Here is a 23467-nt window from a genome sequence, read left to right on the forward strand (position 1 = left end):
TCTGAATTGGAAAACAATATTGTACAGTTATAGAAGTATATTGGCAACTGTTATATACTAAGTTTATACAACTATCCTATAAACATCTGGATCCTCAAATAGGTTTCTCAGACTAATAGAGAAGTAGGACATAAAAAAATAAAAATTTTAAATTTTCTAATCGCAGCCAGGAAGTGTCCCAACACCAAGACATGGGTCTATCACGCTTGCTTTTACTCAGATTCACTTCCTCCTTCAACCCAGCAGAATCAAGTCATATGAGAAATGCACAAGCCAGGACTAAGTACACTCCTTTTTCTAAAGATCATCCTTCTATATTACCACTGTGGTAAGTACAGTAAATCACATTTTTCTGCTAATTTATTATTTGTACTACAAAATGCAATAACTAATAGCAAAACGTGCACTAACCCATGTAAAAATTTCATCACCTGACTACTAAAGTTGAAAGTGTTATTCTATATACGGTATGTAGAAAGCACTATTCTTTGGAGCAGTTTGTGTTTTCCATTTAAACCGTCTTTTAGATAGTACCAGAAAATGGCAAAATACTTATAATGGCATGCAAAAGCCAAACATTGTTTTCATCTTAATCAATTTTGTAATGCAGGAACTAGTTGCTGCATGTTATCTTTTGAGATATGAATAATGTATTCCAAGACTGCTTTTACACTGCTTAATGTCAGTTTGTGTATCTTTTCCCTATGTCCTAAATTTTGGGACTCTGCAAGACTTATCCCAGAGCATGGAAAAGCAGTCTTCAATTATTCCTTTTTACACCATAAAATGAGAATGTGCAATCGCAGAACATGGCAAGTTATTTTTAAAGCGTTCAAAGTTAGATTTAATTAAGATAAGTTTACAGTCTAACCTCTGGGAATATTTGAGCTAAAAGGTGAGCCTTTTGAATGGAAAGTCCAAATGGCAAAGTAGGAAAAAAGTTTGGAGTCCTGAGTACTTTTGTTGTTGCTCATAAGCTTTTTGGTAAGAGCTCTGTACCTGTCTGATCAGTTTCTCCTTTATACACAGTGCCTTTCAAAAGTATTCACCCCCCTTAGCATTTTTCGTGTTTTGTTGCCTCACAATCTGGAATTAACACGGATTGTTTGAGGATTTGCATCATATAATTTCACACACATGCCCACAATTTTGCTTCACAATCAAAATAAATAAATAATCTTCAAACAACAAATAGGCCAATATAACAGAAAACGTCAAATGTGCATAACTATCCCCCCCCCCCCCCCCCCAAGTCAATACTTTGTAGAGCCACCTTTTGCGGCTATCACAGTTCCAAGTCGCTTTGGATAAGTCTCTATGAGCTTGCCACATCTTACCACTGGGATTTTTGCCCATTCCTCCTTGCAAAACTGCTCCAGCTCCTTCAAGTTAGATGGTTTGCGCTTGTGAACAGCAATCATTAAGTCTGACCACAGATTTTCTATTGGATTGAGGTCTGGGTTTGACTAGGCCATTCCAACACACTTACATGTTTCCCCTTAAACCAGTGTTTAAGTGTTGCTTTAGCAGTGTGTTTGGGGTCATTGTCCTGCTGGAAGGTGAACCTCCGTCCTAGCCTCAAATCACACACAGAGTGATACAGTTTTTGCTCAAGAATATCCCTGTCTTTAGCACCATCCATCTTTCCCTCAACCCTGACCAATTTCCCAGTCCCGACTGCTGATAAACATCCCCACATGGTGTTCTTTGGATGATGTGTTGTGTTGGGTTTGCGCCAGACATAGCATTTTCTTTGACAGCCAAAAAGTTCAATTTTAGTCTCATCAGACCAGTGCACCTTCCTCCATACATTTTGGGAGTCTCCCACATGCCTTTTCGCAAACTCAAAACGTGCCATTTTGTTTTTTGCTGATAGTAATGGCTTTCTTCTGGCCACTCAAAGCCCAACTTTATGGAGCGTACGGCTTATTGTCGTCCTATGTGTAGATACTCCAGTCTCTGCTGTGAAACTCTGCAGCTCCTCCAGGGTTACCTTAGGTCTCTGTGCTGCCTCTCTGATTAATGCCCCCTTGCCCGGTCCATGAGTTTTGGTGTGCGGTCAGCTCTTGGCAGGTTTGCTGTTGTGCCATGTTCTTTCCATTTGGTTATGATAGATTTGATGGTGCTCCTAGGGATCATCAAAGATTTGGATATTTTTTTTATAACCTAACCGTGACTGTACTTCTCAACAACATTGTCCCTTACTTGTTTGGAGAATTCCTTGGTCTTCATGACAGTGTTTGGTTAGTGGTGCCTCTTGCTTAGGTGTTGCAGCCCCCTGGGCCTTTAAAAAAAAGGTGTGTGTATGTGATGACAGATCATGCGACACTTAGATTGCACACAGGTGGACATTATTTCACTAATTATGTGACTTCTGAAGGTAATTGGTTGCACCAGAGTTTTTTATGGGCCTCATAACAAAGGGGGTGAATACATACGCACATGCCAATTATCAGTTTTCTATTTCTGAAAAATAGTTTTATGTATATATTTTTCTAATTTTACTTCACCAACTTAGACTATTGTGTTCTGATCCATGACATATAATTCAGATTAAAAAAAAAACATTGAACTAAAAGGCTGTAATGTAACAAAATAGGTAAAAAGGCAAGGGGGGGTGAATACTTTTGCAAGGCACTGTATCCCTGGAAAACATGAACTCAAGCAAAACTTACCAAGCTGATACTACTATATGTCGGAGGGGGAGGGGGGGTTGGCGACAAAGACATAGTTTGAATGTGAGCTGCCAAAAATGATGTTGTTTCACACATGGAAAAATGTACAAACACATAAATGCTAATAAATTGACAAGCATCTTATTTTCCTATACATGTGTATCTGGCACAAAGTCAGTGTTTCCTTTGTGCTCTGCATTTCTTAGGCAGTGTGCTTTATATGAACAGCATGTACCTATCAGAGCTCCCACTTTGTGAAAAAAGTTTGGCGCATACGAAGTCCTTCATGGGATTATCATGTCCCTGGCAGGGAACACCATAAGCCATTTGGCCAACATGACCCTGGTACAGGGCCCTATATGATCATCACTAGCAGTGTTCAATATGTTTGACATGTTCCTAGCAAACAAACACTATTTGGCCTAACATATGCCAGCAGAGTGCTCCATATGCTTATGCCCCTAGCAAAATGTCTTGTATGCTTAGTGTGTTTGGAAGGTTGCCAAGTTTTCATTATGTCCCTTGGCAGAGTTATTCAATTTACCTTTGGCATAATGATCCAGGTGATTCATATGTATTTTGTGTTTAGTATGACTCTAGCTCAGCTGATGTCTGCTATGAGTATGCTCCATGAGCTTCTTGTTCACTACTGCACATGCACCACTACCCTAGAAAACAGTGCACCAGAGCCATATTGACTGCTGCTGATGTATAAACAGTGGCCAAGCAGGAAAGGTGGATGTAGGTGTAACCTAGTGTATGTATGGCAAATATCTTTTCAGGATCTGAGCAGAATGTGATACATGCTGTGTGGACAGACCTTAAGAAAACTAAGTCCTACAGCTGACCAATCACTTTCTTGAGCAAAGTATTTAAATGTGTCAGTAACACTTCTCTGAGATGTGGCATTTTTTTGCCGAGCCTTTTGCTGTCAGAAAGCCTTCAAAGAGGTTACATTTCTTGGCTATTAACTTAAAAGTTCATCCATCAGGGAGGACACAAAGTCAGGGACAGTCACACATGTTCAGAATAGAGATTGTAAATTAAAGGGACTTTAGTATTTTAGAACACTCACACTAATGTTGACCTATGGTTTTAAGAAAGAAGCCTACAAGGCATTTATGTTGCAGAGATGTGATAAAGTGATCAAAAAGGTTCAGTTGACAAAATTGTTGAAGAATTCCTTCTTTTCTATGGCCCTTATATTGCTTATTGGTAGAATAGGTGTGCATATGAGAAAACTGTACAGCAGGTGTTAGGGAAGGAACCTAAAAATAACCATTGTAAAATCATCCTGGGAGTTTATAAAAATCTCTCCATAAACTTGATAGAACGGTCCTTAAACTATATGACCACAGCCGTGACTCATGATGTGACATTAAATCTAGGCATTGGCCTGATAATATAGAGTGGATGTGCACAACAAAATGTTTCAAAAGGTGTTATCAATGTGTCAAAATGCAAAAGACTAGGCACCACAGAGCGAATAAATATATTGCTTGTAGTTTACGAAGTCATTTTTCTAGTGCAGTTATGAAAATAAAAAAAGGAACATCTGGTTCATTGCTCAACACTTTTTAAACACAAATTTAGCAACTGTAAATTCATTATGCTTGAGCTTCATTTATTTCCCAGTATGGTGTTTGTCTGTGAAGCTATAATGTTAATGAGCTAGGAATAGAGCTTTCCTCTCTTGCATAACTTAATAGCAACTACCAAATTACAGTCACCGATTTAGAAGGATCCACTGCTCCAAAAAGAAAAGAGAGCCGCTCATGATAAAGTCACTTTTGGTTTATTAAAGCTACGCTAAGGCCATTTTTTTTCCCAATTTTGGATAGCATAGGGGAGGGTTATAAACTCTGCCTTCACTTCCTGTCCCATAGCCCAAAGAGAAGTGAGTGGAAATCTCTCTAAAGTGAGGGAATATCCAGCATGCCCCCAGAATTAGTGTCCACATTGGAAGATTTCCCCTTTATTCTTGCTATCACTTTCAATGGTATTTTCTTTCACTCTCAATAAAAAGGTACACAGAACAAATAGATGCAATGAATCTCCCTAACCGGGAGAGGGGGGATGCCTCTAGTGACACTTTAAAGCAAAGCAATGCACCTCCATTCCACCAGGTGCCAGGAAACAACTCTCATGCATTTCACTTGTGAAACATGTGAGGGCTGTTTCCTGGCACCAGGTGGAATGTACAGTGGGGACAGAAAGTATTGAGACCCCCTTAAATTTTTCACTTTGTTATATTGCAGCCAGTTGCTAAAATCATTTAAGTTCATTTTTTTTTCCTCATTAATGTACACACAGCACCCCATATTGATAGAAAAACACAGAATTGCTGACATTTTTGCAGATTTATTAAAAAAGAAAAACTGAAATATCACATGGTCCTAAGTATTCAGACCCTTTGCTCGGTATTTAGTAGAAGCACCCTTTGATCTAATACAGCCATGAGTCTTTTTGGGAAAGATGCAACAAGTTTTTCACACCTGGATTTGGGGATCCTCTGCCATTCCTCCTTGCAGATCCTCTCCAGTTCTGTCAGGTTGGATGGTAAATGTTGGTGGACAGCCATTTTTAGGTCTCTCCAGAGATGCTCAATTGGCTTTAAGTCAGGGCTCTGGCTGGGCCATTCAAGAACAGTCACGGAGTTGTTGTGAAGCCACTCCTTGGTTATTTTAGCTGTGTGCTTAGGGTCATTGTCTTGTTGGAAGGCAAACCTTCGGCCCAGTCTGAGGTCCTGAGCACTCTGGAGAAGGTTTTCGTCCAGGATATCCCTGTACTTGGCCGCATTCATCTTTCCCTCGATTGCAACCAGTCATCCTGTCCCTGCAGTTGAAAAACACCCCCACAGCATGATGCTGCCACCACCATGCTTCACTGTTGGGACTGTATTGGCCAGGTGATGAGCAGTGCCTGGTTTTCTCCACCATCTTGGAGTCCTTCAGGTGTTTTTTTTAGCAAACTCCATGCGGGCTTTCATGTGTCTTGCACTGAGTAGAGGCTTCCTTCTGGCCACTCTGCCATAAAGCCCCAACTGGTGGAGGGCTGCAGTGATGGTTGACTTTCTACAACTTTCTCCCATCTCCCGACTGCATCTCTGGAGCTCAGCCACGGTGATCTTTGGGTTCTTCTTTACCTCTCTCACCAAGGCTCTTCTCCCCCGATAGCCAAGTTTGGCCGGACGGCCAGCTCTAGGAAGGGTTCTGGTCGTCCTAAACGTCTTCCATTTAAGGGTTATGGAGGCCACTGTGCTCTTAGGAACCTTAAGTGCAGCAGAAATTTTTTTGTAACCTTGGCCAGATCTGTACCTTGCCACAATTCTGTCTCTGAGCTCTTCAGGCAGTTCCTTTGACCTCATGATTCTCATTTGTGCTGACATGCACTGTGAGCTGTAAGGTCTTATATAGACAGGTGTGTGGCTTTCCTAATCAAGTCCAATCAGTATAATCAAACACAGCTGGACTCAAATGAAGGTGTAGAGCCCTCTCAATGATGATCAGAAGAAATGGACAGCACCTGAGTTAAATATATATGTGTCACAGCAAAGGGTCTGAATACTTAGGACCATGTGATATTTCAGTTTTTCTTTAATAAACCTGCAAAAATGTCAACAATTCTGTGTTTTTCTGTCAATATGGGGTGCTGTGTGTACATTGAGGAAAAAAAATTAACTTAAATGATTTTAGCAAATGGCTGCACTATAACAAAGAGTGAAAATTTAAGGGGGTCTGAATACTTTCCGTACCCACTGTAGGTGCATTACTTTGCTTTAATACACTGAAGGTGGCTTTTATGATGAGCGTCTCTTTCAAGCGTTGAATTGCTGCAAGTTTGGTGGCTCACGATCATGGAGAGCCAGCTCCCTGCAGCCGGGAAGTCGGGGCAGAGGAATGCAACCTGCAGCAGAGCAATACTTTGCAAGCACACAAAGATTTAAAGCGGAACTTCACTCTCTCAGTCAGCATTGACTATTTTAATTTCTATGCTGCTGGCATTAGTAAACAAACAGATAGGAAAGTTTATCATATTTACTTGTTTTAAACTTCTTTTTTTTCCCAGTTACTGCCTGGTTTCTAGGCCTAGGAAAATGATGTCATACATAACAAAAGCAAGACACTCCCAATGGCTTATACGCAGATTACAAGTAATGAAAAATACTTGTTTTCTATAAAAATATTGTTTTTTTTTATTTTCAATGGGTAAAGTTGCATCAATAAAAGCAGCAATAACAAAAAGGGGATGGGAAGGGGAACATGTGGAAAAGGATGTTATTGATGTCAATATTGCTAATATTCTCTATTGATATGTTATAGATGTCTATATCTCCCTGAAGAAGATTGTATACAAAATTATGATTGAAACGCGTTGGGGTTACTCTAAACAGTAATATCCACAGATATATTATTTGTGGATTTCTTTTTGTTAAATGTCATATCGACATCTAATATGTTTATTTTTGTGTACACCAGAGCTCTTGTTGTTGTTCCCTCCTTTTCCACATGTTCCCTTCACATCCCTTGTTATTTCTGCTTTTATTGATGCAATTTTACCCAATGAAAATAAAAACAATATTTTTATATAATACAAGTATTATTCATTACTTGTAAGCAGCGTATAAGCCATTGGGAGTATCTGGCTTTTTGTAATATACGTTATTGGGCTAGCAGCACATCGTCCATAACCAGGAGAGGTGGGTACCACGTTTTCTGTTGAATGATGTCATACATCCCTGGAGTCTCCGAAGGGGAGGAGGGTTTTTTCAACTAAGCACACCCTCCTGCCTGCATGCCTGAGCAATGGGCAGTCGAATTGCAAGAAGTAAATGCTATATGAATGATCTGCCTTTACTCAAGATTGTGACAGCCAGAAATGCTGGGGGGGGGGGGGTTTAAAGTGATTTCTCAGCAAAATAAAGCATGGATGGATAGGGAGTTTGCTTTAAATATTTAAAAAGGAATTAAATAGCATTTTTAGTTTGTGGTGCTCAGATACAATGTAGTTCCTCTAACTCTGCAGCATGACAAGTATGACTTTTGCTGAACTGCTTTTCATGTATAAAGACAAAAGCTATGGATGTGTGCAATAATTAGCAGAAGAATTCTGCAAGAGATAATACGTACTTCTGCTTTACCAGAAGAACAGCTTTCCAAGAATATAACTGCATCTAGGAGAAAGGAAATTCTGCAATCTTATCACCTTTGCATGGTGTGTATTACACTTCAGCTCACTGTAAGAGCCCTTTCACACCGGTCCCCGGGGGGGCGTCGGCAGTAAAGCGGTGCTATTTTTTGCGGCGCCCTACTGTCGTTTTAGCGGCGCTATTTGGCCACTAGCAGGCGGATTATGTAATAGGTGTGAGAATTCTCTGGACCAAACATGTGCAACTCTATAGGCCAAAAACTACACCCAGAGATATAGTAGCCTTTATGCAGTAGTGACTATATTTGGGATTGTATGCCTTAAAGCTTCCAGCAAAACTTAGAGGGTTAGTTCACCTTTACCAAACAATTGCTTATGCAGTTAAGGGGTACCTGTAGATAAAAACAATATGTGCAGCTTTGACTAATGTTAAATACTGCCATTTCTATAGGTGTAGGCATTTACGCACCTCTAGAGGCCTGACTGAAAAACTGCCAGAGATGGCATAATCCCATCCTGCCTTGTTGCTAGGATGTTGCGAAGACATTACCAGCTAATTTAGACCCCTTCACATGTGCTCTCTCTCCCCTGTCACAGTAACTCGGGGGACAGTGATGCTGAGAAAGCAGAAATAGTGAACCATACATGTGCAGAGGTTTAAGAACTCGCTCCTGTGATGGTGGAGATGAGCAGTAATGGCTGGGAGCGTCTTAGCAACATCCTAGCAACAAGGCAGGATGGAATAATTCCATCTCTGGCAGTTTTTCTGACAGGCCTTGGGAGGTACGTAAATGTCCTACACCTATAGCAAGAGCATTACCCAACTTTAAGCAGGGTACAAAAAAAATAATTCAATCTGTGTGTAGCCCTCTCTGTTCAACAGAAGCCAATTGTTAAATCGTCTTCTATCGAACGGTCCTGTTGGAAAACATGCATTAGATGAGCCTCTGCACTGAATAATGTATACTGACAGGGGAGAAGCCCCTTTGTCAGAATACAATAGCACAGCGGGAGAGATTCCTGCATCCCCCTTGCTTGTATGGATGCAGAAAATTTTTTTTTTTTTCCCGTTCAGCCCACTGGTTGACAATGTGCCCACAGCTTTAATCAGAGCTGCACACTTGTTTTTATCCACAGGAGCCTCTTACCCGTATAAGGCAGTTTTTTTTGCTAAAGGTAAACTATGTGCTGGAAACAAAGTTTGCCTTGTAGTGAGTCCCCATCTGCACTGCAAGGGTCAATTACTGCTCATTATGTCTGTCTATCGGATGAGGAGTAAGGTGAATTACTTATCATATTCCTTACTCCCTCAGCTCTTCCCTGCTCTCTGATGTTGTCGGAATGTGGTTAGACCCTTGGTGTTCTCACATACAATGCAGTACTGCTGGTCCTTAAAGGATAAGTTTACCTTTTGGAACACGTTACAGAATCCACCCATATTTAGGGTGGAACACGTAACATGGTCCAGCAGCTGCAGCATCTCTCTCCCCTCACCGACAGTGAGCGGGCATCTTGTCCAGGCACTTGCTGTCACGGTTCTGACAGCTGTCTCATTCTGTGAATGGGAAACTACGAGTAATGACAGCCTTTGCAGCTGTTGGCTTGTAGTTCTCAATGAACTACCATGGCACTGTTGAGTGCTCTGGTAGTTCATTTTCACTTCCTGTCATCAATGTAACTGTGTGCTCATACCTCATATGAGCAGGCAGATGCACACTATGTTTGCAGATTTACAGGCTAAAAAAAAAAATAATGCATGTACAGTTTTTACCTGCAAAAAGGTGCATTTACTATTTTTACTCATCCTTTAATTGCATGTAATGACATCAAAGAGTTGTGATTGGTCAGGAAGCGAAGAGAATCTGTCGTAAGCAGAAGCAGGCAAGTATTCCAATCCTCTATACAAAACAAGCGGTTAACCCTTGCAGTGTGCAGGGGGATCCACTGCAGGGAACCGCTAATCCGGCTGAAAAAGTTGTGACACCCAACGTAAAATCACAATGTCATATTACTATAGATTTAGAAGGGTAAAAGGTGCAGGGAGAGTTGGACAGGAGCTTTAAAAAGTAACTCCACTTTTGTTGAGAAAAAAGTCCCCTCTGGGTGAGCTATGTACATTGCAAGGATTTTAACAAACTGTTGCAGATTCCTACCTTTTGTTATTCTGAGGAAATCATTGTTTCTCTGTGCCCCTGTGCTGAGAGAGTCTAATGGGAGTGGTTTCATAATTATCAACCAGCTGCTGCGCCTGCAAGGATCTAATGAGGAAAATTGCAGGGTCTACATCTCTTTAGACTTAATTTCCTATTGGGAGTATCTTACCAAAAATTTTTTTTTTTTTTTTGCAGGGATGCCAAAAATCTGACTTGATTCTTAGTGCAGACTTCTGGGAAAAATCAGTGAGCCAATCTCACAAGCAGAAAATTATGTTTCTGGGGGGTGTTCTGTACACATTTTGTGTACAGAACACGTCCAGGTAGCCATATTGCATTTTACAGAAAATTACAAGTTAAAAAGGAAAGGTAATTCTTATTAACATTCAACAACAATATGACATCGCAATTGTATATACTTTATATATTATTTTTTTTATTTGCCATTTTTTCCCCCCATGAAAGTGGAGTTACCCTTTAGGTTGCCTCACAGTGTAGGAACTCAAACACTAAGTTGTAACTAACGAATTAAATAAATATTCATATTGGCTTATAGTTATCAGGTATAAAATATATTTATTGATCTTACAGTACACATGAAGACACACAAAAGTTACTCATATGGCACTGGTATGCCATAGCAAGCAGCACCTCCAAGTGGCTGAACACTGCAATAAGCTGTAAATGCCCTTTAAATGGGAATTTGCAGATTATAGTGCACAAGTGAGGGAATTAGAACATGGCTTTAGAAAAAGAGGCTTTGCAGTGCTGGGTGGAACATACAGCAAAAGGCTCAGTGGGAGGAGGGGGGGGGGGGGGTCAGGTAAGTATAAGACTTAAGGGGTACCAGGGAGAACTGTACTAAACATACGGGTGTCTTTCAGGAACAGATCCATTGGTTCTCATGCCTACATGTCCAATCAGCCATCTATGACTAACTTTACAACTGCTCACCAATGTAAAAGAATGATGTTTCTTTTTACCACCAGGTGTCAAAGGCTGTCAGGTGACCATAGAACAAGAAAAAAACAAAGTAACCGAATGTTGGAAAACTATTCGATTATCATGTCAGTATAACGCCAAAGACTGCCCAGATTATACAGAGGTATTTTGGTTTCGTTATCTTGTTTCCAGCCATGAAAACCTGTCCAAAGGTAGTGATCGGTTCATTCTCAGAAATGATTCTAATCTATTCTATCTGGAAATTAAAAATGTAAGCGTGCTGGACAGCGGGATATATATCTGTGGCGTAACACACAAAAATCAGGAACCTACATCACAGAATATTGGACAAGGAACCACACTAGAGGTGTCAGGTAAGAGTTTTCTATCAGTCACTAAGGATCCATGTTTGTTAAAAGTAGACCTCCCCATTACATACCCAACCCCCTCCTAATACACTGCTAATCGCTCTAGTGACACAAGTTGATTTCTTATAACAAGCATCTATTTTGCACTCTGCCACTTCCCAATCCATTTAAAAAAAAAAAAAAAAGACTTTGCTGATGTTGTATCTTTAGTTAATATAACTTAAGAAAGCATATCTGAGCAATTGTATATGTTGGCACATAATAATTTTGTAAATAAAAAAAAATTATATATATCAGTTTCCTTTTTTAATAAATGAACAAATATGCCCTCTGGTGGTCAGAGCAGGATCTAAACCCTACAACAAAAACTGTACAAACTGCAGCTTAGTAGTTTTTAGATGTGATAGCACTACCGTAGCAGTATTCGTATTCTTGTGTCCCTGTAACGCCGAACTAAGATCTCAAATAATATGATTGCCTTTCACAACCATCTGTGAGCTACAAAGCACAGGAAGTTCAAATCAAGAAAACAGCCTAGAGGGATACTCCACAGGCACAGTGCAACCACAGCATGTTGTTACCCTAGGACAGGAAATTTATTTGCAGAATTATAAAGAAAAAAAAAAGGGGGAAAGGCCTGAAAAATAAAAAACTATATTTATATATTCCTTCACTTTCTGTCGAGCAGACACAGGAGTAAGTGAATGGAAATCTCTCCAAAGTGAGGGAAGTGTACTCTTAAAGTGATTGTAAGGCTTCATCTTTTTTTTTTGTTTTTAAATAACAAACATGTCATACTTTCCTCCACTGTGCAGCTCATTTTGGTGAAAACACACAAGGGTTTGCAACCGCTTTAACCACTTAAGCTCCGGTCCATTTGGCTGCCCAAAGACCAGAGCACTTTTTGCGATTCGGCACTGCATTGCTTTAACTGATGATTGCGTGGTCGTGCGACGTGGCTCCCAAACAAAAATTGACGCCCTTTTTTTCCCACAAATAGAGCTTTCTTTTGGTGGTATTTGATCACCTCTGCGTTTTTTTTTTTTTTGCGCTATAAACAAAAAAATAGCGACAATTTTGAAAAAAAAAAAAAAAAAACGCATTATTTTTTACTTTTTGCTATAATAAATATCCCCAAAAAATATATAAAAAAATATTTTGTTCCTCAGTTTAGGCCGATACATATTTTTCTACATATGCGTTTATTGATTTGTAAATGCTATAACTTTTGCGCAAACCAAATAGGGGATAGTTTTATGGCACTTTTATTAATTTCTTTTCTATTAGTAATGGCGGTGATCAGCGATTTTTATCGTGACTGCGACATTATGTCGGACAGATCGGACACTTTTGGCGCGATTTTGGGAACATTCACATTTATACAGTGATCAGTGCAATTAAAAATGCATTGATTACTGTGTAAATGTGACTGGCAGTGAAGAGGTTAACCACTAGGTGGCGCTGTAGGGGTTAAGTGTACCCTAGGGAGTGATTCTAATTGTGGGGGGGGGGGGGCTGTGTGTGACAACACTGATCACCGCTCCCGATTACAGGGAGCTGTGATCAGTGACAGTGTCACTAGGCAGAACGGGGAAATGCTTGTTTACATTAGCATTTCCCCGTCCTTCCTCTCCGTGAGATGATCGCAGGTATCCCCACGGACTCTATGTCCACAATCGCGCTCACGTAGCTGCCGGCGGGCGCGTGCGCCCGCAAACCGCCTCCTAAAGGGCAACGTACAGGTACGTGATTCTGCCGTCGTATATCGTCGTGAGGCGGTCGGGAAGTGGTTAAAGAGGAGCTCCAGGCTTATTCAGAAAACATTAAGGCTGGATTCACACCTTAGCGTTTTCAGCTCATAAAACGCTTGTAAAACGCCCAGCAAGCAAAATCTGAGCATTTTGTCACCTGAAGCAAAACATCTGAAAAATGCCCTAAGCCAGTGATGGCAAACCTTGGCACCCCAGATGTTTCGCCACCACTGCCCTAAGCTCAAAAAAGAACATGAGCTTCTTTGGGGCAGATTACAGGCATTTTTTTGCCTTTTACATTGGTGACCTAAACAAATTGTGGCAAAAACTCGTCAAAAATCGTAGGGAAAAAATAAAAAATAAATAATATCGGCAAAATCGCGGAAAAAAAACGCACAACTTTGAAATGCTCAGGTGTGAATGCAGCCTAAAAGTTAACAGCTACAAATACTGTGGCAGCTGACTTTTAATATTAGGGTACTTACCTGTCCAGGAATCAAGCGGTGTCCTCACCCAAGCCGATTTTTCAAATCGGGTGCTGCTGCCGCCACCATCTTGAATAAGGGAAACCTTGCGGTTTCCTACTGCGTATGCGCTTTGTGAATGGGCCAGCAGCAAGGGAAGAAAGGGGGCCTGAAATTCCAAATCAGTTTGCCACTGTGAATTGAGCCAGGAGTGGGATCGGGTACCTGTTATAACCAGGTACCCGCTCCCCCTTGGATGGCTCCTGTGCAGTTTAAAGGTTAAAGCCCAACTCCACTCAAATGTTTTGATTTTGTTTTTAAAACTTTTTCAACAGGATGAAGACAGACACAAAAACACAATCTCATTAGAGGAAAGAGAAGGGTTTACAATGTATCAAAATTGTATTGCCGTGTGTCCCCCCCCACATCTTCTACAGCCTGCACAGTGAGGGGGATGTCTCAACAATGGGGTCACACAGAAGAGAATATCTGACAGACTCTTCCCAACTGCAGAACAAAAAGATTGGCTGGAGTTAGGCTCTAAAATCACTGAATTAAATAGGGCTTAGATCTTCATGAGTAAAACAGTTGGAAAAACTTGGCCAAGCCTTCATTGTTCCAATGTTGTAATGCACAGATAAGTGCAAATAATCAAGAAGTCCAAACTTGCATATGTATTGCAGTTTTTTTTTTTTTTTAAAGTTAAAGTGTACTTGAATGCTAATCATGATGTATCCCTCATTGTTGTATAGCAGGGGCCCCAAACCCCCGGGCCACAGGTCAGCAGCGTTCCGCGCCCTTTAGGAACCGAGCCAGCAACTGGCAGTTGTTTACTGCTGGCTTCAGTAGGGGGCAGTGTGGTGCACAAATTCAGCGCATCACAGGGCTCCCTTTTTTTTTTTTTACTTTTTTTTTTGTTTTGTGCAAAATTTGATGTGTAAAAAAGGTACACTTCATTTATGACATTGTACAGCAGTGAGATAAGCTGCGCTGCTGTACATTGCCATGTGATTTGGCACGGTGCGCTGCAATGACATGCAGCATGTCTATTTTAGTGCAGCCATAGTCTACTTTGCAGTGTGAATGGGAAACATAGGAAACAATTGTTTCCTGTGTGTCCTTGTGGTGACAGATGTTTGAAAATGCTGTAAAATGCCTGTCACCGCACGGTGTGTGAAAAAACAGTGCATCTGGGTCCATGCACCCAACCCTGAGTACCTGTCAGAATCAAAAGGTGGGGGAAAGGGGGATGAAGACTTGCTCTAAAAAAAAAAAAAAAAAAATCAGCAGGTTATTGTACACTGCTGTCTGCTACCCAGGATGTGCCTACAGTGAGTTTACACACAGGAACCACTGTCACTCACTGATGCAAGACTATAGGCCGATCAGCCGTGACATCACAGGCTTATTCGGGAAGTGTAGGCTCATTGTGTTTTTGCATGGCTTCCCGCTGTTCCCTTTGCTAGCTGAATTGTGCATTACTGTTAACACTACCATAAAGGTGGTTGGGGGGGTGGGGGAATCCTGGGCACAGAAGGTTTTTGTCTTAACACAGAGAATGCATTAAAGAAAAAAATAGAAAAAACACACACTACTTTTACAACTTGTTGAAAAAAAAAAAAAAAAAAGTTGAAATAGCAACATTTGTGAAACTAAAGATAACGTTGAATCATTGGTAATTAATGTCTTTTGCATTGCAGATGAAAAGAAGAAAACATTTACAGCGGGAAATACTTTTTTAATTGTCATTTGTACACTGCTATTTGTATACTGTGTTACAGTATTTTCATACTATGCTTACAGGGTAAGTCATTCTCTAATTCACATTACATATGCTGAGACTTTCCAGCCATTAGATCTTTCATCTACAGGCCTGGCCATGTCAAACTGTCATATTGCCCTGAAATACAACACAATTTCATATCTGATATTACTATATATCAAAGCAATTCTGTGCCATATTCTGGGGCAAAATACAAACTGGCAAACGTATAAAAAAACTTTTGATCACAAAGTCCAAATCAAAAACAGGAATAAAATGTAATACAATCTATAAAATCCTAAAGTGGTACTAAATTCTAGGCGTTTTTACATTCCCTACATTAAGGTGTAAAAAAAAAAAAAACAAAAAACAAAAAAAACACAGTACTTTTCTAAGTCCCCCTATCTCCAAACATTTACCTACAGTCCCTTGACACTGCAGTCACAAACTGTTACTTCACCGATCTGGGTTGTAGGGGGTATTGAGGGCAGTAGAGCGATGGCCCCTGCTACTGTCAGTCAAATTGCTTGAAGAAGGAAGCAGGGGCATGGTTTGCTGCGCACTGTATGTGTCTATGGACACACACACCACTGGCTGGAAACACATACACAATGGTGTCTCCTTAGCAGCTATTTTAAGTTTAAAAAACATTATGTGCAGAGACCTGGATTTTTCTGCACTAGACAATAACAGTTAGTAATATGTGCCCTGTTTACACAATAACACTGGGTGTGATGTGCAGAGCAAATGCATTTCTATAAACAGATGTGAAAAACACAGAAATTTTATACCAGTAGAAGAAAAAAAGTATTGGTCTTAAGAGTACATTTACACATGTGCATGTGTACGATTTTTTATTCTGATCACATCCTGTCTCATCACTTCCTCTTCCCTTTTAGGGTTCAGTCACACGGACCTTTGCAGGTGCAAGGGAGCTCTAATGTAAACTCCAAAGCCTGAGTAGCTGCAGGTAGTATGTACAGCCAGCCACAGAAGTGCATGGCTGTATGCATTCGTACTTGTGTAAATGCCAAGTTCTTTTGCATTAGCATTTACCCGTGCAAGTTCATGACTTTTCCTGATCACAAAAGTTCTATGGCCGACTGTATGCAACACCTGCGACTGCAGGCACATAAAACTGCCAAGAAAATAATTCTGGTTGGGCAGTCATACCTATGGAAAGGCTATCCCCATGCTGAAGGGGAGGGGATAATATAAAGGATAACCGTACTAAAAAGGTACACCCTTGCTGCTACTGTACCACAATTGATTTTAAAAGTAATTTAGAAGCTACAAACATTATAGAAATATACAGTACTATCCGATAATTATTTTATTAGTCTTATTTACTTTTATTTAATCAAGTATTAAAACAAATAAAAATTATTAGAAAAATATGTAGACACATCAATAATCTTGAATCTTGTTTTTTTTAATCTAGTCAAAGGGGAAGTTCTTCAAACTGAAAAAAGACAAGGACATGAATCAAACTGGTGTAAGTGAAAACTGGATTGCTTTTAAATGACAAGATCTAACAATCATGTGTAAGTCATCAGGTCCTGGTGAAAACACAAATAAATCACCAGGACCTGATGGCTTACACCCGAGAGTCCTTATAGAACTTAGCCAAGTTATAGCCGGACCATTGTTCCTAATTTTTTTATGGACAGCTTACTGACTGGAATGTTACCAGCCGATTGTCGAAACATCCCATGGGGCACCAATGTTTAAAAAAAAAGCAGAGACATATACCTGGAAACTACAGGCTAGTCAGTCTAACATCAATCGTATGTAAATTATTGGAGGGGATGATAAGGGACTACTGTATATGCAAGAATTTGCTGGTGAAAACAGTATTTGTAGTATTTAGCATAGATTTAGGGAAGATCGTTCTTGCCAGACCAATCTATTAACATTCTACGAAGGAAGTGAACTGTCAACTATATAAAGGAAGGCCTGTGGATGTGGTGTATCTGGACTTTGCAAAAGCATCCGATACAGTTCTCCATAATTGTTTTAATATTGCAAACTGAGGTCTGTCGACATGGACCACGGGATAAGCACATGGATAGAAAACTGGTTACAGGGGTATGTTCAAAGGGTGGTGATAAATAGCGAGCACTCAGAGTGGTCAGGCGTGGTAAGTGGGGTACTCCAAGATTCTGTCTTAGGACCAATTCGGTTTAATTTATTCATAAATGATAAAGAGGTTGCCATAAATAGTTCAATGTCAGCATTTGCCCTGCCTAGCTTTGTATTGTAAGCAATAACTTCACAGCAGGATATGGAAACCTTACAGGAGGACCTCAATAAAATAAAGGGGTGGTCAACTACATGGCAAATGAGGTTTTATGTTGAAAATGTAAAGCAATGCATTTGGGGGCTAAAAACATGAACGCAAGTTCCTCGCTAGGAGAAGAACCTTTGGGGGAATCCAGGATTGAATAAGATTTGGGGGTTCAAATAGACCACAGGCACAGCAATAGCATGCGATACCAAGCTGCAGCAAGCCAAATATTAGCATGCATTAATAGGATATTAACCACTTAAGGACTGAGCCTCCTTCTAAGATTTGGTGTTTACAAGTTAAAAACAGTTTTTTTTGCTAGAAAATTACTTAGAACCCCCAAACATTTTTTTTTTTTCTAACATCTTCGAGTATAAAATGTTGGTCGTTGCAATACTTTGTCACACCGTATTTGCGCAGCAGTCTTACAAGCGCACTTATTTTTGGAAACAATACACTTTTTTAAATTAAAAAATAAGATAAAAGTAAAGTCAGCCCAATTTGTTTTTATATTGTGAAAGATCATGTTACGCCGAGTAAATTGATACCCAAGATGTCACGCTTCAAAATTGCACCCGCTCATGGAATGGCGACAAACTTTTAGCCTTAAAAATCTCCATAGGTGACATTTAATAAATTCTACAGCTTGCATGTTTTGTGTTACAGAGGAGGACTAGGGCTATAATTATTGCTCTAGCTCCAACAATCGCGGCGATATCTCACATGTGTGGTTTGAACACCATTTTCATATGCGGGCGCTACTCGCATATGCGTTCGCTTCTGCACGCAAACTCAGCGGGACAGGGAGCGTTTAAAAAATGTTTTTCTTTTATTTTTACACTGTTCTTTACAAAAAAAAAAAATTGTGTCACTTTTATTCCTATTACAAGAAATGTAAACATCCCTTGTAATAGAAAAAAAAAAGCATGACAGGACCTCTTAAATATGAGACCTGGGATCAAAAAGACCTCAGATCTCATAGTTACACTAAAATGCAATAAAAAAAAAAAAAAAAAAAAAAGTCTCTTTAAGAGCTATGGGCGGAAGTGACTTTTTGTAATCGCTTCCGCCCTGTAGTGGTATGGAAACTGGTGGGGCCATCTTCTCCCCTCACTCATCTCCATACCACAGACGTGACAGGACTCGATTGCCTCCACTGCTACCGATGGCTCCGGTAAGCGGCAGAGGGCACAGGAGCACAGTGGGAGGGGGCCCTCTCCCACCGCCGATAAAAGTGATCTTGCGGTGAAACCGCTGCAGAGACCACTTTTATCTGAAAGTGGACCGCCCGCTGAAGAGGATAGCAGGGTTATGGCAGCTAGCTGCTGCCATAACAACGAAATCCCTCTTCACGGCGGGTGGTCCGTAAGTGGTTAAATGCAGATTTTTGTTTAAAATTAACAAACATGTTATACTTACCTACTCTGTGCAGTGGTTTTTGCACAGAGCAGCCCTGATCCTCCTCTTCTCAGGTACCCTATCAGCACTCCTGGCCCCTCCCTCCTGCTGAGTGCACCCAGGGGCCGCTGCTCCGTGTGTCCATTCACACACAGAACACAGCTCGGCCTGCTCCCACTCCTAGTGCCTCACTGGCTGTGATTGACAGTAGCAGGAGCCAATGGCTACCACTGCTGTCTCAGCCAATGAGGAGGGAGAGACCCAGGAGAGCCGAGGCTCTTGTGCACATCATTGGATCAGGCTCAGGTAAGTATTAAAAGAAATACACCCATCTTGATTTGTCTTATAGATATAAATATTTTTTTCACATTCTTTCATACTGGACTGGTTTATATAATTTATGACATATGTGCTAATTATTATGTCACACATGTGGGCCTGGTTGATATTCACATGCTTATATGGTTTTGCGCCCAATTCTTCACATTTTTTGCTTTATTAGTTTACTAATTTTTTTAGTGGGGGCTGGGGTATCATGCTGCACACAGGTGGTTTTGCATGAAGGTAAAACACCTTGAGCCTTTACAACCACTTTAAAAAGGGTTGACTCAAGAGATAAAACTAGAATTCTACCACTTTACAGGACTCTGGTACCGCTGAATCTTGTGTATGCCATCCAGTTCTGGTTACCAGTCCTCAGGAAGGACGTGCTTGAACTGGAGAGAGTCCAGAGAAGGGCAACAAAGCTAATAAGGGGACTGGGTGACCTCTGTTACTAAGAACAACTATAAGCATTAAACGTGACACTTAAGAAGAGATATGATAGCGATATACTGTACAAATACCTCAGTGGCGATTCTAGCACAGAATGGAAACTATACCGCTTCAGGGAGCTTAAAAAGACATGCGGCCATGCATTGAAATTGAAGAAGTGGTTTAAGCTTAAAGTGGTAGTAAACCGCAGTTAAAGAAAATAAAAAGAATTCCCCTGCATTGCATACTAGCACATTATGGGACACTCACCTTAAATTAAGCCCTCTAGAGGTGCGCTGTCGGTGATGAGAGGGCTTCCCTCCGGATACGTGGCCTCCATCTACATGAGTGGCCGGAGGCGGAATGACGTCACTCCCGCAATTTACGGCATGTGTTCTAAAGGTTTGGTACGGTATGCTGGACCTTCAGAGCGCATGCGCCGTTGACGTCACTGGCTGAATGTACTCTGATTATCTCCTAAACAGTGCAAGTTTAGGAGATATTCACAGTATCTACAGATAAGCCTTATTATAGGCTTACCTGAGGTATAAGTGGCAAAACAGAGTTTACTACCACTTTAACCACTTCAGGCCTGAAAGATTTTGCAGCTTAATGACCAGACCATTTTTTGCTATACGGCACTGCGTCGCTTTAACTGACAATTGCGTGGTCGTGCGACGCTGTACCCAAACAAAATTGACGTCCTTTTTTCCGACAAATAGAACTTTCTTTTGGTTGTATTTGATCACCTCTGCGGTTTTTATTTTTTGCGCCATAAACAAAAGAAGAGCGAAAATTTTGAAAAAAAAAAAAAAAAAAAAAAATTTTTTTTACTTTTTGCTATAATAAATATCCCAAATTTATTAAAAAAACAAAAACAAAAAAACAACCACAATTTTTTTCCTCAGTTTAGGCCAATATGTATTCTTTTACATTTTTTTTTTACCAAAAATATCACAATAAGCGTATATTGATTGGTTTGCGCAACCGTTATAGAGTCTACAAAATAGGGGATAGATTTATGGCATTTTTATTATTATTATTTGTTTTTACTAGTAATGGTGGTGATCTGCGATTTTTATCGGGACTGCGATATTGCGGTGGACAAATTGGACACTTGACACATTTTTGAGACCATTGACAATTATTCAGCAATCAGTGCTATAAAAATGCACTGATTACTGTATAAATGTCACTGGCAGGGAAGGGGTTAACACTAGAGGGCGATCAAGGGGTTAACTGTGTTCCTTAGATGTGTTCGAACTGTAGGGGGGATGGGACTGACTAGGGGAGGAGAGAGATCAGAGTTCAAACTTAGTATGAACACACGGTCTGTCTCCTCTCCCTTGAGAGAACCGGGATTTTGTTTACACACACAGATCTCGGTTCTCGCTCTGTCACGAGTGATCGCGGGTGCCCAGCGGTCATCGCGACCGCTGGGCACTCGCATTGGCTCTGGGCACACACTGCGTCCGCACACCTCCTACAGCGTCTTTAAGGGCCGACGTGGAGTTACGGCGGTTCGCCCAGGGGAGCCAACCTGCCGCAGTACAACTGCAGGGGCTGGTGCGGAAGTGGTTAAACTGCGTACTGGGTTCTGCTACTGTCAGAGTGGTAAGAATGCGTAACTCCCTTCCACAATTAGTGGTTTCAGTGAGGAATGTCGGTAATTTAAAGAAAACTATTAGATGGGCATCTTAGCGAACGCAATACACAAGGATATAGGAATTATTAGACAAACACATGCCACACCTTGAATTAAATGGACTGGTGTCATTATTCAACCTTACCAGCTATGTAAATATGCAAATAGATTTATTCTTGCATTACAGAGAAGCTACAAAACTAGAAGTATTTTCCATGCAATAGCACAGGAATACCATAGGAGATATGATGGAAAAACACAGAAACAGGTAAGTCACATTTAGAGGATATATTTTGTTTCTATGTTAGTTTCATAGAAAAGTAATAATGAAAAAAAAAAATACAATAAAGTAACTTCACATGAAATGGGTGTGGAGGTCTTTACTTCCACCAAGCACTGTTGCAGAAAGAGGTCTTATAAACTGGCCATTTTAATATGAATTATCCTTCCGCTAGTTCATGTATGTGGGCACCTTAAAATAGAACGCTAGCCAAAGAGATGATAACAAATAGCCCATTAACAGATAAAACAACAAAACTAGCCAGAGATGTTTCGCCACTAGATGTCCTCAGTTCCATGGCCAGCATCATTCATCCAACTTCCTCTGAGCCCAGGTCTTCATGGACCCATTCCAGCCTATGGCTGTACAGTGAAAAAGGAAGCAGCAGAGTGATGAGTTCATCTTTTTTGTCCCTCTGCATTCTCTTGTTAATACATGAGCTGTTTGGCTCCTTGTGCTGCTTCTCTTATGCACCAGTTCTGCTGTACATTGACTGCAAGAGGCTGATACCAGGTCAAATTTAGATACTGCACTGCTTGTATTAAAGAAGTACACTTGATGACATATTACCGATTACAGAGCTGCATTAATTTGTGTGTTTTTTTTTTTTTTTATCTGCCTAGAGTTCAGAATTCAGATAACACTGAGATGTAAAGCTGTCCACAGATGGTACAAATCTCGGCTGGTTCAGCAAGGACTGGCTGAGATTTGATCCATCTTTGGGCAGGCTGATTGCACACTGAGCAAAAGAAATTAAATCAGCAAGATGCCAACTTCTGAAATAGGAGGCAGGGCTTAGCAGCTATAGTTATAAAAATCCACTGAATAAGGAAACACTACAGAACTGCAACACTTAACTCATATAGTACAGACAATAATGAAAGACCAGTTTATAAGAACTAGCGCTTTAGTGCATTAGAATCAACAATATATTGCATCTAATATATATTTTTTATATTTTAAAAGAACCAGGTAATAGAAAATGATACCATCTATCAAAATACAAGTTATACGCACTGAAAGCCATAAAGGAGGATACTCCAAATATGATGCATGTTGGAGAAGATGCCCCACTAAGCGTTTTCCAAATCCCTGAGGCTGCATTCATACCTGAGCGATTCAAAGTCGCACGTTTTTGCCCCTTTTTTTACTGTGTTTTTGTTCAAGTCACCAATGTAAAAGGCAGAAAAATGCCTATAATCTGCCCCAAAGAAACTCATGTTTTTTTTTGAGCTTAGGGAGTTTTTCAGGTGTTTTGCTTCAGGTGACAAAATGCTCAGATGTAAACAGGGGTCATTGAAATGACTTTTGCTTGTTGGGAGTTTTTCAGGTGTTTTACGAGTGTTTTTTTATGAGCTGAAAACGCTCAGGTGTGAATGCAGCCTCAAATGTCAAGCTCAGAAAAAAGGATCTATGCGCATGAAGAGCATGAGTGCGTGTGTGCGTGCGTGAAGAGCGTGAGTGCATGTAAGTAATTAGTATATGCATCAGCAATTGTTGCCTAATCTTTATTTATTTTGTGTAATAGTAAAGTTCTGACATTTACTTTTCAGAGAGTGGGCTCTTTATTTTTAAAATGTATATCCTATTCACAGCTGTAACAAGTCAAATTTTTTTCAATGCTTATTTAGAAAAGTTAAAAAGATTAGCGTGAGTTTATTAAAGCTTAACTCCGGAAAAATGAAAAATTTACACTTGCAGTGGGGCTGCCACCCCAATGCAAGAATGAAATGCTAATTTTTGCCTAGGGTAGCAGTAAAGAACACTTTTACATACATTATATCTAGCTCTTGCAGGCTCCTCCTCCATGCGAATGGTCCCCCAAAGCCTCTACTCTTGGG

General features: G+C 40.4%; 2 protein-coding genes across 2 annotated transcripts in view; one reads left to right on the plus strand and one right to left on the minus strand.

Moving 5' to 3' along the window:
• Window positions 1-23467, minus strand: part of METTL9 (methyltransferase 9, His-X-His N1(pi)-histidine) — an 80081-nt gene that overhangs the window by 6456 nt on the left and 50158 nt on the right. The window lies entirely within an intron of this gene.
• On the plus strand, window positions 193-23178 carry LOC141101739 (immunoglobulin superfamily member 6-like). The gene is made up of 6 exons (XM_073591033.1): window positions 193-328; window positions 10966-11292; window positions 15202-15305; window positions 16705-16758; window positions 21534-21614; window positions 22593-23178. The coding sequence occupies exons 1-6, from the start codon at window positions 265-267 to the stop codon at window positions 22644-22646; spliced, it is 684 nt and encodes a 227-aa protein (XP_073447134.1). The 5' UTR covers window positions 193-264; the 3' UTR covers window positions 22647-23178.

Source organism: Aquarana catesbeiana, linkage group LG06 (genome assembly GCF_042186555.1).
Source record: "Aquarana catesbeiana isolate 2022-GZ linkage group LG06, ASM4218655v1, whole genome shotgun sequence".
Taxonomy (NCBI): domain Eukaryota; kingdom Metazoa; phylum Chordata; class Amphibia; order Anura; family Ranidae; genus Aquarana; species Aquarana catesbeiana.

Excerpts from the sequence above, each read along its gene's own strand:
- LOC141101739 (XM_073591033.1), top strand. The coding sequence starts at position 265 with ATGCACAAGCCAGGACTAAGTACACTCCTTTTTCTAAAGATCATCCTT. Across the intron at positions 329-10,965 it reads CCTTCTATATTACCACTGTG|GTGTCAAAGGCTGTCAGGTG; the intron begins GTAAGTACAGTA and ends TTTTACCACCAG. Across the intron at positions 16,759-21,533 it reads AGGACATGAATCAAACTGGT|AGAAGCTACAAAACTAGAAG; the intron begins GTAAGTGAAAAC and ends CTTGCATTACAG.